The sequence below is a fragment of the Salvelinus namaycush genome, chromosome 21 (genome assembly GCF_016432855.1).
Source record: "Salvelinus namaycush isolate Seneca chromosome 21, SaNama_1.0, whole genome shotgun sequence".
Classification (NCBI taxonomy): domain Eukaryota; kingdom Metazoa; phylum Chordata; class Actinopteri; order Salmoniformes; family Salmonidae; genus Salvelinus; species Salvelinus namaycush.
Window position 1 is genome coordinate 30233985 of NC_052327.1, and position 17791 is coordinate 30251775.

The window sequence follows — 17791 nt, forward strand, 5'->3', positions numbered from 1 at the left end:
TACGTTTAGGTATGTACGTCAGGACCAAATCAGAAAGATGGGTAGGAGCAAGCCCATGTTATGCTTTGTAGGTTAGAAGTAAAACATTTAAATCACCCCTAGCCTTAACAGGAAGCCAGTGTAGAGAGGCTAGCACTGGAGTAATATGATAAACATTTTTGCTTTTGCACGCTTTGTTAGCCTAGATAGCTATGTCTCCTCTCCAACGAAAGTGTATTGCTATTTGAACCAAGCCTCTATTAGCTTGGTTTCTGCTGTTTGACTAAATGAGATGTCCCTTTGATAAAAGCAGTGTATTGCTATGGGTTGCCGGGGGCAGGACTGCAGGATAGGGGGAGGGGTAAGGTGCTCGACAAGGCGAGGGTAAACTAGTTATGATATGTTGTACCTCTTCACTCATTACAACGTTCCCACTTGCCTGCCCTCCCTAACACCCTCTCCCCCTGTAGCTACGGAGACACCCCCCTCTCTCCACATCTCCAACAGACACTAGCAGCTCTTGAGTGCTTCTGCTTCCTCTGAACACTAAACAGGTCAGGGCTCTTCTCTTCCCAGATTACACTACAGCACAGCGTTTCCATGGCTGCCTGCGTTGTCATGGGAGTCAACCTGAGATGCTCTAACAACAATGGAGTGGAGTTTGTCAAAGAGACTATGGTGTATGTCTGTCTGTGGAGGGACCTGTCTGTTTGTGGAGGGCCCTGTAATGGAGACCTGGGAGAGACGGTCTAGAGACTGACTGAAAGACTGACTGACCAGCAACCATTCCAGTTCACTATTGGGGTTTGTAGTCCCAGGGCTATAAATTATATTTTGTCGCTTTTGAGATCAGCAATCAAGTTATCTTTAGCTCCTAAATGATGCCATTGTAATAGCATCTTTAAACAGAATCCTTAACAGCAGCACCAGCACATTCTGGCAGACAGAGACTCTTCTGATTAATAAGGCACTAATCCTGTCGTTGGAGTGTAAATACACTTTTTGTCTCTCCCACTTCTAACTGGTTTTCAGTACAATATATATTTATTATATATTGTATTATATCTTTATCTGATATATTTGTCTGTCTTTGTCTTGACCATTTTTGTTCCAGATGAACTGATGTTATTTAGCACTCTTCAAATAAAAGTTGCCCTTTTTTTACAGCTCTCCTCACAGCTGCACTTCTTCTTCCAAAAGCCTCACATTCCATATGCTACAGTTTCCTGGAAACGTGTTGAATTGCTGAAATCTGTGATACATTTTTATAGGTACATTTTCTTGGATCAGTCCATATTATTATCTTGGATTTATGAGCAATGATTTTGGTTTGTTCCAAGGATAATTCATCAATGCAAAGCCATCTTATGCATGAAAATAACAGATCCTTGTAATATTGACCACAATGTTATGGAATGGGCAGACATGGAGTGTAAATGGACAACCATGTTGAGTATTGTTAGGCTATACAACGCTGTATGCAAACCTCATCACTGCAGCTTGATACAATGGAAATAGAAACCTGACTAATGACTGGCTGAAATTCTGAAAATAAATGCTCACACTACTAAACCCAGATGGATTCCCTTAATGGTACACAATTACCCACCTCATTGTGTCTCCCTCAGCAGTGTTCAGAGAATATGACAGTGGTGGTCTGACTCAAGAAAAATTGTATAGATATCCTCCTCTGTGGAAATCCCTCTAAGCCCTTGTTTTGGTTCAAGCTCCAGCCTTTGTCTTTGCATGGGTAAATCACTGTTACATTTGCCCAAAGCTCTGAGGAAAGAGAGGAGAGAAGGAGGAGAGAGGGAAGGAGGGGAGAGGTGAGGAAAGGAGGTGAGAGAGAAGGAAGATGAAGGAAAGGAGGGGAAATGGCTCACTAGCATGAAGCAGCACTATACTGTTCAAATGTGATCAAATATTAAAATGTGTTTCTGTATTGAAAGGTAGAGGTAGGACTACTGTATCTTCTCTGATAAGCTAAAACTATAAATCTTGCATTGCGAATGTATAGCATAGACTCAGTAGTTGACTCATAATCTTTAGTTGACTCATAATCCATAAGGCAATGATGTCTTCAGAGAATCACTTAGTAGGCATTCATATACAGTACCATATGTTTTCATGACAAAATTGTGTTTGTTGGACTGGCCAGCTCAGAAGACCTCCACTCTGAAAAAATGTGCTGAATGTGGAGCTTTAGGCTTAGAGAGAGAGTCAATGATGTGACATGTGGCTGCAGGCAGAGGGTGGGCTTTTGAAGGGGTGTCAGGATAGTGAGAAAGATAAGGAGCTGGCTTTCGCTCTCTTTCTGCAGCCCTCTCCAGAGGTGATGAGAGAGGGTGACAGGACTGGAGGCTGAACACACACACACACACACACACTCCTCCAGCTGCTGCTTTTAGTCCATACATCCTGTGGTTGGATCATTTTTATTCCTTATTATGAGCTCAGGAGGCCAGGCTCTGTCCATCTCTCCTATTGTAGCTCCCCTGTAGTGATGGAGTCAGCAGAAAGAGAGCCTGCTAGGCCAGACAATGTTATTGTCATGGGAGCAGAGAGCACATGTATACACAAACAAAATAACACAGACATCATTACCATTTTGATGTAAAATTCTTGTCCAGGCAAATCTGTTAATGCTTTCTAGGGGCTCATATTGCACTAGAACATTCAGTTTGTTAATATTTCTTCTCCTCTTTCTGTTTTTCTCTCCTCAGATGCAAATGAGAGGTCAGCCAAGAGATTCTCTGTGGATGGAGTCTTCAATTATACCTCTCTGCTCCTCAGTAGGGAAGATAACATGCTCTATGTTGGAGCACGAGAGGAGCTCTTCGCCCTCAACCTCTCTGATATCAGCAGAGTCAAGCTACAACGTAATGTAAGTGGGCACGAGTGTGTGTCTGTGTTTTGAGAGACATTCAAGAGGTTGCCTATTTTTCATAAGTAGTGGATATTAGACAGTCATAATTGATACTATTTCTGTGCAATAAAATAAATTCATCTGGGAGTATGCTTCAAAACGAATAATCCATCTGCATAATGAAATAAGTATCAACATGGCATATGAATGGCACCTGTTAATAATGACCTCATATAGTGGAGGTGGTTTGGGACTAGACCTTCTGCATGGCCACCACCTCAGCTCACCATAGTAAGTCTAAACATAGTGCAAATCAAAGTAGACACAACAGCCCAGCGGCCCTAGCTGAACTATTGAAACATATTTGTAGTGTTTCTAGAGGTGCTATATAATACCCTCGGCGCTCAGATACACTTCACAACAGTGTTGTATTGTAGTGTTTCTCTGTGTGCGTGCTTGTGTGCATGAACAGTAACCGTGGAGTCAGGGTGAGGATGTGTGGAATTATATAATGTACATGGTTGGTGTATAACATCTTGTGTACACTGCTCTTTTTTACAATGATCTACAGTAATATATATGAATATACACACACACACACACACACACACACACACACACACACAGTGGGGCAAAAAAGTATTTAGTCAGCCACCAATTGTGCAAGTTCTCCCACCTAAAAAGATGAGTGAGGCCTGTAATTTTCATCATAGGTACACTTCAACTATGACAGACAAAATGAGAAAGAAAATCACATTGTAGGATTTTTAAATAATTTATTTGCAAATTATGGTGGAAAATAAGTATTTGGTCACCTACAAACAAGCAAGATTTCTGGCTCTCACAGAACTGTAACTTCTTTAAGAGGCTCCTCTGTCCTCCACTCGTTACCTGTATTAATGGCACCTGTTTGAACTTGTTATCAGTATAAAACACCTGTCCACAACCTCAAACAGTCACACTCCAAACTCCACTATGGCCAAGACCAAAGAGCTGTCAAAGGACACCAGAAACAAAATTGTAGACCTGCACCAGGCTGGGAAGACTGAATCTGCAATAGGTAAGCAGCTTGGTTTGAAGAAATCAACCGTGGGAGCAATTATTAGGAAATGGAAGACATACAAGACCACTGATAATCTCCCTCGATCTGGGGCTCCACGCAAGATCTCACCCCGTGGGGTCAAAATGATCACAAGAACGGTGAGCAAAAATCCCAGAACCACATGGGGGGACCTAGTGAATGACCTGCAGAGAGCTGGGACCAAAGTAACAAAGCCTACCATCAGTAACACACTACGCCGCCAGGGACTCAAATCCTGCAGTGCCAGACGTGTCCCCCTGCTTAAGCCAGTACATGTCCAGGCCCGTCTGAAGTTTGCTAGAGAGCATTTGGATGATCCAGAAGAAGATTGGGAGAATGTCAGATGAAACCAACTTTTTGGTAACAACTCAACTCGTTGTGTTTGGAGGACAAAGAATGCTGAGTTGCATCCAAAGAACACCATACCTACTGTGAAGCATGGGGGTGGAAACATCATGCTTTGGGGCTGTTTTTCTGCAAAGGGACCAGGACGACTGATCCGTGTAAAGGAAAGAATGAATGGGGCCATGTATCGTGAGATTGAGTGAAAACCTCCTTCCATCAGCAAGGGCATTGAAGATGAAACGTGGCTGGGTCTTTCAGCATGACAATGATCCCAAAAACACCGCCCGGGCAACAAAGGAGTGGCTTCGTAAGAAGCATTTCAAGGTCCTGGAGTGGCCTAGCCAGTCTCCAGATCTCAACCCCATAGAAAATCTTTGGAGGGAGTTGAAAGTCCGTGTTGCCCAGCAACAGCCCCAAAACATCACTGCTCTAGAGGAGATCTGCATGGAGGAATGGGCCAAAATACCAGCAACAGTGTGTGAAAACCTTGTGAAGACTTACAGAAAACGTTTGACCTCTGTCATTGCCAACAAAGGGTATATAACAAAGTATTGAGAAACTTTTGTTATTGACCAAATACTTACTTTCCACCATAATTTGCAAATAAATTCATTAAAAATCCTACAATGTGATTTTCAGGATTTTCTTTTCTCATTTTGTCTGTCATAGTTGAAGTGTACCTATGATAAATTACAGGCCTCATCTTTTTAAGTGGGAACTTGCACAATTGGTGGCTGACTAAATACTTTTTTGCCCCACTGTATATGCCATTTAGCAGATGCTTTTATCCAAAGCAGCTTAGTCATGCGCGTGCAGATTTTACGTATGATTAGTACTGGGAATCAAACCCACTATCCTGACATTGCAAGCGTCATGCTCTACCAACTAAGCTACAGAGGACCACAGCTGTGTTCTTTACAGCTCTGTGCTGTGTCTTTGTAATGTATGTTGACACTTCCCCTCTCCTCTAGCTGACATGGAGCACCCATGAGAGGAAGAGAGATGAGTGCAGTTTCAAAGGCAAAGACCTACAGGTGAGGACATTGCGCTGTATTTGTGGAACTCCAGTGGCAGTGTTTACACTTCCATGCCAGTTCTCAAGCTCGTTTTGTGCCGTAGTACTGAAAATGAACTGCCAGTAGCAATGGAAGTTTCCATTTAAGTTGTACATTTCCATTCAGTAGTGATGGCCTGCGTACATTTTTTATAGCCAGACAAATTGCTATGCATCCCATCTAAGCAACCCCTCTGTGATTGTAGAGAAACCTCAATACTGTGGGAAGTACAGTATATTATCAAATGGCAATATTGTATGATTGATTCCTGGTTTGATTGATGGGTTGGGGGACAAAGGCTCATAGACCAGGATCTTGAAGAAGACACTAATCAGTGTTCTGTGTGAGACAGTCACTCAGACATTTTGTACACTGCTAGCAACAGGCCTCCCAGGCTATTTGAAAGCAATTCATTCTGGTAATGTGGAAATATGCTTGGAGGGTCACCCAATGAGCTACTCCACTCAACTTGAGGAACTTTCCCTCCAGAACGGTTTGTGGGAACCTATGAGTCATATTAACGATGCTCTCTCCTCTACTGTGTCTTTAATGCAGACTGATTGCTTCAATTACATCAAGATTTTACTGCGTGTGAACAGTACCCATCTATACGTGTGTGGAACCTACGCCTTCAGTCCAATCTGTGCGTACATAGTAAGTGTGTGTTTGATTTCTTAGCATACAGTTCCACCATGTCTGTGTGTTGTAGAGAGAACCACCATGCCTGTGTGTTGTAGAGAAAACCACCATGCCTGTGTGTGGTAGAGAGAACCACCATGCCTGTGTGTTGTAGAGAGAACCACCATGCCTGTGTGTGGTAGAGAGAACCACCATGCCTGTGTGTGGTAGAGAGAACCACCATGCCTGTGTGTGGTAGAGAGAACCACCATGCCTGTGTGTTGTAGAGAGAACCACCATGCCTGTGTGTGGTAGAGAGAACCACCATGCCTGTGTGTTGTAGAGAGAACCACCATGCCTGTGTGTGGTAGAGAGAACCACCATGCCTGTGTGTGGTAGAGAGAACCACCATGCCTGTGTGTTGTAGAGAAAACCACCATGCCTGTGTGTGGTAGAGAGAACCACCATGCCTGTGTGTGGTAGAGAGAACCACCATGCCTGTGTGTGGTAGAGAGAACCACCATGCCTGTGTGTGGTAGAGAGAACCACCATGCCTGTGTGTGGTAGAGAGAACCACCATGCCTGTGTGTGGTAGAGAGAACCACCATGCCTGTGTGTGGTAGAGAGAACCACCATGCCTGTGTGTGGTAGAGAGAACCACCATGCCTGTGTGTGGTAGAGAGAACCACCATGCCTGTGTGTGGTAGAGAGAACCACCATGCCTGTGTGTGGTAGAGAGAACCACCATGCCTGTGTGTGGTAGAGAGAACCACCATGCCTGTGTGTGGTAGAGAGAACCACCATGCCTGTGTGTGGTAGAGAGAACCACCATGCCTGTGTGTGGTAGAGAGAACCACCATGCCTGTGTGTGGTAGAGAGAACCACCATGCCTGTGTGTGGTAGAGAGAACCACCATGCCTGTGTGTGGTAGAGAGAACCACCATGCCTGTGTGTGGTAGAGAGAACCACCATGCCTGTGTGTGGTAGAGAGAACCACCATGCCTGTGTGTGGTAGAGAGAACCACCATGCCTGTGTGTGGTAGAGAGAACCACCATGCCTGTGTGTGGTAGAGAGAACCACCATGCCTGTGTGTGGTAGAGAGAACCACCATGCCTGTGTGTGGTAGAGAGAACCACCATGCCTGTGTGTGGTAGAGAGAACCACCATGCCTGTGTGTGGTAGAGAGAACCACCATGCCTGTGTGTGGTAGAGAGAACCACCATGCCTGTGTGTGGTAGAGAGAACCACCATGCCTGTGTGTGGTAGAGAGAACCACCATGCCTGTGTGTGGTAGAGAGAACCACCATGCCTGTGTGTGGTAGAGAGAACCACCATGCCTGTGTGTGGTAGAGAGAACCACCATGCCTGTGTGTGGTAGAGAGAACCACCATGCCTGTGTGTGGTAGAGAGAACCACCATGCCTGTGTGTGGTAGAGAGAACCACCATGCCTGTGTGTTGTAGAGAGAACCACCATGCCTGTGTTGTAGAGAGAACCACCATGCCTGTGTGTTGTAGAGAGAACCACCATGCCTGTGTGTTGTAGAGAGAACCACCATGCCTGTGTGTGGTAGAGAGAACCACCATGCCTGTGTGTTGTAGAGAGAACCACCATGCCTGTGTGTTGTAGAGAGAACCACCATGCCTGTGTGTTGTAGAGAGAACCACCATGCCTGTGTGTTGTAGAGAGAACCACCATGCCTGTGTGCTGTAGAGAGAACCACCATGCCTGTGTGTTGTAGAGAGAACCACCATGCCTGTGTGTTGTAGAGAGAACCACCATGCCTGTGTGTTGTAGAGAGAACCACCATGCCTGTGTGTTGTAGAGAGAACCACCATGCCTGTGTGTTGTAGAGAGAACCACCATGCCTGTGTGCTGTAGAGAGAACCACCATGCCTGTGTGCTGTAGAGAGAACCACCATGCCTGTGTGCGGTAGAGAGAACCACCATGCCTGTGTGCGGTAGAGAGAACCACCATGCCTGTGTGCGGTAGAGAGAACCACCATGCCTGTGTGTGGTAGAGAGAACCACCATGCCTGTGTGAGGTAGAGAGAACCACCATGCCTGTGTGTGGTAGAGAGAACCACCATGCCTGTGTGTGGTAGAGAGAACCACCATGCCTGTGTGTGGTAGAGAGAACCACCATGCCTGTGTGTGGTAGAGAGAACCACCATGCCTGTGTGTTGTAGAGAGAACCACCATGCCTGTGTGTGGTAGAGAGAACCACCATGCCTGTGTGTGGTAGAGAGAACCACCATGCCTGTGTGTGGTAGAGAGAACCACCATGCCTGTGTGTTGTAGAGAGAACCACCATGCCTGTGTGTTGTAGAGAGAACCACCATGCCTGTGTGTGGTAGAGAGAACCACCATGCCTGTGTGTGGTAGAGAGAACCACCATGCCTGTGTGCGGTAGAGAGAACCACCATGCCTGTGTGCGGTAGAGAGAACCACCATGCCTGTGTGCGGTAGAGAGAACCACCATGCCTGTGTGCGGTAGAGAGAACCACCATGCCTGTGTGCGGTAGAGAGAACCACCATGCCTGTGTGCGGTAGAGAGAACCACCATGCCTGTGTGCGGTAGAGAGATGTAATTAACTCTGTCAATCAAGGTACAGCTTTTCTTCTCTATTTTACAGTATTTCCCCCTGGAGACTGCATTTTATTTCTCCTCAAATCAGTGTATTCCAATTATACCCTTTACAGATGTTTAGTGAGCATGAGTGGCTCTGAGTTGTATGAAAACGTTTTAGAACACACACATTTGAAAGGAAGTGCATCTTTAAATGTGTTCAGCTGATGGAGCAGACAGGTCTCTGAGGCCATGCAGAATAACATTGACATTTCCATTTAGAAATATTGACAGTCAAAGAACATCTCAAATCCCCTCTGCAATAATTCAATATGGGAGAGAATACATTAAGGGAGGAGGGAAAGTCTCTTGGCAGAACTTTAGGTTGTGAACCAGGATTCCTGAGCGTCTCCTCCTCCCAAGTCTCCCTTCTTATCAAAACCACTGAGTCTCAGCCCACACAGAGAGATATACAGTACTTTATACAGACAGTCATGTCCATCCCTCTAAGCAGCCCTCCTCATCTTCCCCATCACCAGATCATTTCTAAATGGAATCATATAATAACATTTACTTAAATAGAGATACTGTTTATCAAGTGTGTCTCTATAGCATTGGGTAGTAACAAGCCTTTTTTGCATTGTGACCACACAATGTGACAAAACCACGTTTTGAAACAACCCTGGTTTGAACCACCCCAAAGGGACCAGCTGCGACCAACCAGTGTTTCCTTCCCCATCATTTGGGCCATAGTGCAGTAGAGAACACTGGCCAGAAGGCAGTGGTCAGTGTAGATTACAGCCCTACATTTTCTCAAGTCTCTCTCTCTCTCTGTCCGTCCTCTCCAGAACACAGCTGACTTCACTCTGGTGAGGAGCCAGACTGGGGAGATAGTGACAGAGGACGGACGCGGCCGCTGCCCTTTCAACCCTGAGTACAAGTCCACTGCCATCATGGCTGGTAGGTACACTATAGGGGTCACTTATGTACTGTCAGGGAAATATGTTTGACTTCCATAAGACTGAGTACACAATACATACTGTACACAATACATACTGTATACAATATATACATAAACATACGACAACACACTGTTGACATACTTAATTATAGATTCATCAATGATAAAGTTGGAATGTATATCTTACAAGAGTTCATTCTTGTGTGTTCCGTACTGTAAACATATTAAGAGACAATGCTTTGATTTTAGATTCAAGGGTTTGTTATGAGTGACACAGAGTATCCTTGTCTCCTGGTCCAGATATTGTTTGTCTTCATCTTATTCTTCTTTACATTATAGATGGAGAGCTGTATGCTGGGACGGTCAGTAATTTCCAAGGAAATGAACCTATTATTTACAAGAGCCTGGGCCAAGGCGCTGCCCTAAAAACAGAAAACTCCTTGAACTGGCTTCAGGGTAAGTTCAGGTCTTCAGGCAGCTAGCTATCTTGAAGCTGCTTCATGCCATGTTCTAATGTTTGTATACATAGCTGATAAGATAAACATGGATAAACAGTTTTCCCCTAAACATATGCAATCAGTATTTGAAGACCTCAGGCTGTACATGATAAATTAAAATGAACATAGCTCTGAAGAAATATAGGTGTTCCCATGGTATTTTGTCAATTTCAACATGCAGAAGTTATCAGAATTCCTGTTACAAAATGACTGAATCACCAGAAGACGTTGTGGATGTAAAAGACATGTCCATGTCCTAGAATACATGGTTGTAGGTTTACACTTCAGCCTGTGGTTATGTTGTTGTTCCTCCAGACCCAGCCTTTGTGGGCTCTGCCTACATTCAGGAGAGCATGCCCAAAGGCAACCCAGTGGGCGATGATGATAAGATTTACTTCTTCTTCAGCGAAGCGGGAAAGGAGTTTGAATTCTTTGACAACACCATTGTATCGCGCATCGCTCGCGTGTGTAAGGTGAGTGACGCTTCAACGGAGATGGCCTGTCTAAAGAGTGTCTTTTCCCCTTGAGCAAGGCTCTCCAGCAACGCCACCCATCTTCACCTGCCCCACCCATTTCCACTCAATTTATTGGAAGCTATCAGAGCAGGAGAAGGGTGTGTCAGTTTGTGTGTGTGCGTACTTCTGTGTGGTGTGTTCTTCTGTGTGGTGTGTTCATGTGTGTGTGTGAGGTGAGGGATTTAAGGGTGGGAGAGAGTCGTGTTCACAGGTTTGTCTGGGAGGGACACAGTGGCTTGTGTTACAGAAAACCATTCCTCCTGTGAGTTCCCTCTGTTTGGGCCCTTCTCTCCACATCTGCTCCTCCACTCCACTCTTATCACATTTCAGTGATCATTAGCATTCAGCCAGGATTCACAGCAGACCTAAAATGGCTTCTCCTTTTGCACTTTTTTTCCTACACCAACCTGCAGACAAAGGTGTGTTGTACTGGAGGAAGTCATAAAATCGAACCTTACCTGCAAACCTTATGCCTAACCCTAACATTAAATTAACAAAAAGCTATTTTTATTCTTTATGAATTTTTACGATATAGCCGATTTTGACTTTGCCGCTGGCCCATCTAGTGGAAATCGCTCAGCTCGGCCTCCAGGACAAGATTCATCCCAGTCAACCTGCTCATTAGATAGATGCACTACAAGCAGCTGAAATATTTAATTTTCTAGTATTTTAACCTAAAAGGAATGGTTTCCAATCAGTTTAAACATGAATCTCATCTATTCTCTGTGACCGAGAATCTCCCCTCAATATGACAGCATGGTCATGGCCTCTTCTTTATCACAGCTGTAGTATGGTCAATCCAGCCAAAGAAAGTGTGAAATACTAGATGACAGTTTTATAGTATCCACCCCTCCTTCCAGGCTTTGCATTTCCAGCAGTCAATCTTCAGGGAAAGCTGGCTGTTGATGTGTGTCTTTTAACAGTGCATTTCTTAGCTTTTTCATTTTATGAAGAGATAAGCAGTACCATTGCAGTGCTGCCAGAGTGGACAGTGAGGGACATACAGTGAAGGGAGGAGCTGTGTGACTGAGTCCAACGCTCGTGCAGACAGCACCTTGTCATCCTTCATATAGCAAACAAGCGTAATGAATCTACCAACGCCCATTATCAAACTTAATTAGAAAATATTAACCATGTGGATACGTGAAATAGAGCTCTGCTTTGGGGCCAGCTCACAAGTCATTTTCAATTGCATCTGTGCCTTTTTAAATGTAATTTCCTCTTTCACCACACATGCACTAAACTAATTTAAACAGAGGAATGTTTTTTTGCACTTTAAGAGGCTCCATATGTTGCAGTTCCAATGGAGGGATATTTTTACTCGTTTATATTTTTCAAACAGGTAGCAGACAGGCTGAGACAGCTCCTAGTAATAGAATTTTGACGACTCAAGGTGCCTATCCCTTCCAGGCTCTGCAGGCTGCAAGCTGAAAGGCTTCTCTACAGTAACTGTCTATCTGCAGGTGTTTGTCTTGACACTGAGTGACATTCAGATGGACACCAGTCAGTCTGCCACTGTCAGAGTGAGGCTGCAGGACACACCCTTTCTTCTACTCTGAAATAAAACACAGGGTGGTGGTGGGCAGGTCAGCTGTCAATCACAGGGTAGGTTTGAACTCCGAGTACAGAGTATCTTAGCACCTGGTTTTTCTTATCCTCACCCCATACAAGCCACTATAGTGTGTATGTTAGGGAGTTCCCCTTTAAAAGCTTTAGGTTTGGGTGGTGCAATATGTGTTGGTGAAACTGTAGACAGTGTACCAGGGACTTTCTATAAACTAGGGTACCAGTGAGGATTTCCTACAATGTACAACATGTTACAGCTGTTGATGAGTCCATTGATAATACTTTTTTCATGTCATTACATTAAGATATAAGGAGGGATCATAGCTATATTCAATACAATTTAAGAGTTGATTTAATACCTATGTTTAACCCTTTATCTTGGTTGGTCATGGTTCTTGATGAAATCATGTGACATAAAACCTTACTTTTCTGACCTTGCATTTATGGCAGTGTAAGTTGTCATTATATTACGCATTAATCAGTTAAATTAGACATTGAACCCTTTAAGGATCCTGGATCTAGCTGTCGGACAGTTTTTGTATAGAGAAATGCTGTGTAACTACGTAACATTTCGTGTGTCCTTATGTTACGGGGTGAAAACTGATTTCATGAGCACACAAATCCAAAATATTGTATGACTTGCAAAATGGAATGCTTCTAACAAAGAGTCACCATACCTTGATACTGAAATCCTAAATCGATACTGTCATTAACGTGGTTCTTCAATAATTATGCATAATACTTGTTGGATGCGTATTTGGTGTCCAGCTAATTAGTTATGTCGTGATAGTTTCATACATCATTATCTGATCCAGGAAGGAATTTTCCCAATGTTTCATGCTCTATTTTCAGCTGGCATTAATGCGACGCTAGTGTCAAACGCACATTAGTTTGCAATTTTGCCATGTAAAAACTGATGCACTGGCATTTTTCCGCCCTAACGCCAGGTTCGGCAATTTACCTGTCTTTTATCAGCTCGCTTGTGCTCAGATGGGCGGGGTAGAAATATTTGAGGTGTGTCCTTAAAAACATGATCCAAAGTGCTAATTTCAGGCAGCCCTGAAAGGGATATTTTAGACCAACCAAAAAATGTATTTATTTAACTAGGCAAGTCGGAACAAATTCTTATTTACAAAAGACAAAAGGCAAAAGGCCTCCTGCGGGGACAGGGGCTGGGATAAAAAAACAAAAGGATAAAAAAAGATTACAAAAATAGAATATAGGACACTACATAAAGAGAGACCTAAGACGGCAACATAGCATGGCAGCAACACCACATGACAACAACATGGCAGCAACACCACATGACAACAACATGGCAGCAACACCACATGACAACAACATGGCAGCAACACCACATGACAACAACATGGTAGCAACACCACATGACAACAACATGGTAGCAACACCACATGACAACAACATGGTAGCAACACCACATGACAACATGGTAGCAGCACAACATGGTAGCAGCACAAAACATGGTACAAACATTATTGGGCACAGACAACAGAACAAAGGGCAATAAGGTAGAGACAACAATACATCACACAAAGCAGCCACAACTCAGTAAGAGTGTCCATGATTTGAGTCGTTGAATGAAGAGATTGAGATAAATGTCCAGTTTGAGTGTTTGTTGCAGCTTGTTCAAGTCGCTAGCTGCAGCGAACTGAAAGGACGAGCGACCCAGGGATGTGTGTGCTTTGGGGACCTTTAACAGAATGTTTTAGCGGTAATGCAGTTGGTTATGCCATGAATCTTGACAGCCGAAACGCAGCCTACCAAGCTAGCACAGTGGACCTGGGCCGATTCTGGCTGAGAGTTGGGGCATTTGGCTGAGAGTCAGACTCGGCCGACCCCATGTGGCCCGAGTCTGGGCCGCCTTAGGGGCATTTACTTATTTACTTATACATTACTTATGGCTAGGATGCGGGGATTGAGCTCGGGCTGATTCTGGTGTGAGTTATTTGGCCCAAATGTATTACTTGGGGCTCAGGCCGATTGGGGCGACTCTCTGGCAGATGATTACACGGGCCGCTTTATATAATAAACATTTCATTATTTATTTTTCCATATTTTCTCATTGTTTCTGTGATCAAATAATACAATTAACATTTAAATGAAATTGTTTAAGAGTCCTGCTCAGTATTTTAATATTTTCATACTTTGTGCAAGGCAATTTTGTAGGTGGAGCTTCCCGAGTGCCGCAGTGGTCTATATGGGGCTTTGGCTTTTTTTTTGTCCTGCCCAATGCAATCGCGAAGTACAGTGAGCTGGCGTTCCCTTTTTATGTATGCATATAGGCAGGCCTACATAATTTTAGCCATGCAGGTCCCATTTTGGACGTGCTTAAAACCCCCTCCATGATGAAGGCTATGTGTCCATGCACATCATGAAACGAGCGATGAGAACCTTGGTGAATACCGTTGAACCTCGTATTTAGAAGTGATGTGTAAAAATGGCTTGTTTTCCGTTTCATATGTTCAAAACACAAGCCCTCCCTTAGGCCTACTATTTAAATATATATATATATTTCACCTTTATTTAACCAGGTAGGCCAGTTGAGAACAAGTTCTCATTTACAATTGCGACCTGGCCAAGATAAAGCAAAGCAGTGCGACAAAAACAACAACAGAGTTACACATGGGATAAACAAACGTACAGTCAATAACACAATAGAAAATCTGTATACAGTGTGTGCAAATTAAGTAAGGAGGTAAGGCAATAAATAGGCCATAGTGGCAAAGTAATTACAATTTAGCAATTAACACTGGAGTGATAAATGTGCAGATGATGATGTGCAAGTAGAGATACTGGTGTGCAGAAAAAACAAATATGGGGATGAGGTAGGTAGTAGGGTGGATGGGCTATTTACAGATGGGCTGTGTACAGCTGCAGCGATCGGTAAGCTGCTCTGACTGCCGATGCTTGAAGTTAATGAGGGAGATGTAAGTCTCCAACTTCAGTGATTTTTGCAATACGTTCCAGTCAATGTTAGCAGTGAACTGGAAGGAAAGGCGGCCAAAGGAGGTGTTGGCTTTCGGGATGACCAGTGAAATATGCCTGCTGGAGCGCATGCTACGGGTGGGTGTTGCTATGATGACCAGTGAGCTGAGATAAGGTGGAGCTTTACCTGGCAAAGACTTATAGATGACCTGGAGCCAGTGGGTTTGGCAGCGAATATGTAGCGAGGACCAGCCAACGAGAGCATACAGGTCGCAGTGGTGGGTAGTATATGGGTTTTTGGTGACAAAACGGATGGCACTGTGATAGACTACATTCAGTTTGCTGAGTAGAGTGTTGGAGGCTATTTTGTAAATGACATCGAAGTCAAGGATCGGCATGATAGTCCATTTTACGAGGGTATGTTCAGCAGCATGAGTGAAGGAGACTTTGTTGCGAAATAGGAAGCCGATTCTAGATTTAATTTTGGATTGGAGATGATTAATATGAGTCTGGAAGGAGAGTTTACAGTTTAACCAGTCACTTAGAATATGTGGACAACTATAAATACCTAAGTCAGAGCCGTCCGGAGTAGTGATGCTCGGCGGGTGCGGGCAGAAATTAGTTGAAGAGCATTTTACTAGTGTTTAAGAGCAGTTGGAGGCCACGAAAGGAGTGTTGTATGGCATCGACGCTCATTTGTAGGTTTGTTAAGTGTCCAAAGAAGGGCCATATGTATACAGAATGGTGTCGTCTGCATAGAGGTGGATCAAAGAATCACCCGCAGCAAGAGCAACATCATTGATATATACAGAGAAAAGAGTCGGCCCGAGAATTGAACTCTGTTGCACCCCCATAGAGACTGCCAGAGGTCCGAATAACAGGCCCTCCAATTTGACACACTGAACTCTATCTGAGAAGTAGTTAGTGAACCAGGCGAGGCAGTCATTAGAGAAACCAAGGCTGTTGAGTCTGCCGATAAGAATACGGTGATTGACAGAGTCGAAAGCTTTGGCCAGGTCGATGAAGACGGCTGCACGGTACTGTTTTTTATCTATGGTGGTTATAATATCGTTTAGGACCTTGAGCGTGGCTGAGGTGTACCCATGACCAGCTCGGAAACCGGATTGCATAGTGGAGAAGGTACGGTGGGATTTGAGATGGTCGGTGATCTGTTTGTTCACTTGGCTTTCGAAGACTTTAGAAAGGCAGGGCAGGATGGATATAGGTCTGTAACAGTTTGGGTCTAGAGTGTCTCCCCCTTTGAAGAGGGAGTTGACCGCGGCCGCATTCCAATCTTTAGGAATCTCAGATGATACGAAAGAGAGGTTGAACAGACTAGTAATAGGGGTTAAGACAATGGCGGCGGATAATTTTAGGAAGAGAGTGTCCAGATTGTCAAGCCCAGCTGATTTGTAGGGATCCAGATTCTGCATCTCTTTCAGGACATCATCTGTCTGGATTTGGGTGAAGGAGAAGCGGGGCGGGGGGGGGCTTTGGGCCAGTTGCTGCGATGGGTGCAGAGCTGTTAGGTGGGATTGGGGTAGCCAGGTGGAAAGTGTGGCCAGCCGTAGAGAAATGATTATTGAAATTCTCGATTATCATGGATTTATCGGTGGTGACAGACTAGGAAACACTAAGTGCTCAGTGGGCAGCTGAGAGGAGGTGCTCTCATTCACCATGGACTTTAGTGTCCCAAAATCTTTGGGAATTAGTGCTGCAGGATGCACATTTTTGCATTCCTAACTGAATGTGTATATTGGTTCCTGACGCGGGGACAATTCGAAGCTAGTGCAGTGCGCCACAGGATGTTTTTGTGCTGGTCAAGGGCAGTCAAGTCTTAGTTCTACATTCTTTGAAAAGGGCGTGCTTATTTAAGATGGTGAGTAAGGCACTTTTGAAGAACAACCAGGCATCCTCTACTGATGGGATGAGGACAATATCCTTCCAGGATACCCGGGCCAGGTCAATTTAGAAAGGCCTGCTCGCTGAAGTGTTTTAGGGAGAGCGTTTGACTGTGATGAGGGTTGGTCGTTTGACCGCGGACCCATAACGAACGCAGGCAATGAGGCAGTGATCGCTGAGATTCTGGTTGAAAACAGCAGAGGTGTATTTAGAGGGCAAGTTGGTCAGGATGATATCTGAGGGTGCCCATGTTTACGGATTTGAGGTTGTACCTGGTAGGTTCCTTGATGATTTGTGTGAGATTGAGGGCATCTAGCTTAGATTGTAGGACGGCCGGGGTGTTAAGCATATCCCAGTTTAGGTCACCTAACAGTACGAACTCTGACGATAGATGGGGGACAATCAATTCACATATGGTGTCCAGGGCACAGCTGGGAGCTGAGGGGGGTTTATAAAAAGTGGCAACAGTGAGAGACTTGTTTCTGGAGCGATGGATTTTTAAAAGTAGTAGCTCGAACTCGGGCATAGACCTGGATAATAGGACAAAACTCTGCAGGCTATCTCTACAGTAGATTGCAAGTCCGCCCCCCTTTAGCAGTTCTATCTTGATTGGGGATGGAAATTTCAGGCCTTCATAAGCCTTCCTAAGCCATACAATAATGAAGGCTAGTTCAACAGCAATGCCTGGCTTTTTTTTATCCTGGTGATTTGATGATATCATTACATTTTACATGTATTTATTTGTTGTTTAAAAAATATTGCTTGTTTTTATTAGAAACAATAATTCAAATTATTTACCTTCCTGGTTCTATGGTTAAAACGTCTGTGGAGTGCATGCTATGCAACTTTTGGAGATGTGATCTGATCTGTAAGATGGTTACGATTATGTTC

At 44.3% G+C, this 17791-nt stretch overlaps 1 protein-coding gene across 1 annotated transcript in view; it reads left to right on the forward strand.

The window, feature by feature from the left end:
• The window catches only part of sema4ba (sema domain, immunoglobulin domain (Ig), transmembrane domain (TM) and short cytoplasmic domain, (semaphorin) 4Ba), an 88410-nt gene that overhangs the window by 57387 nt on the left and 13232 nt on the right, over positions 1–17791 (forward strand). Inside the window, exons 3-8 of the mRNA XM_039017569.1 lie at positions 2703–2863; positions 5243–5305; positions 5882–5980; positions 9362–9473; positions 9814–9930; positions 10287–10444. Of these exons, the coding sequence (XP_038873497.1) occupies positions 2703–2863; positions 5243–5305; positions 5882–5980; positions 9362–9473; positions 9814–9930; positions 10287–10444 (710 nt within the window). The remainder of the gene's footprint in view (positions 1–2702; positions 2864–5242; positions 5306–5881; positions 5981–9361; positions 9474–9813; positions 9931–10286; positions 10445–17791) is intronic.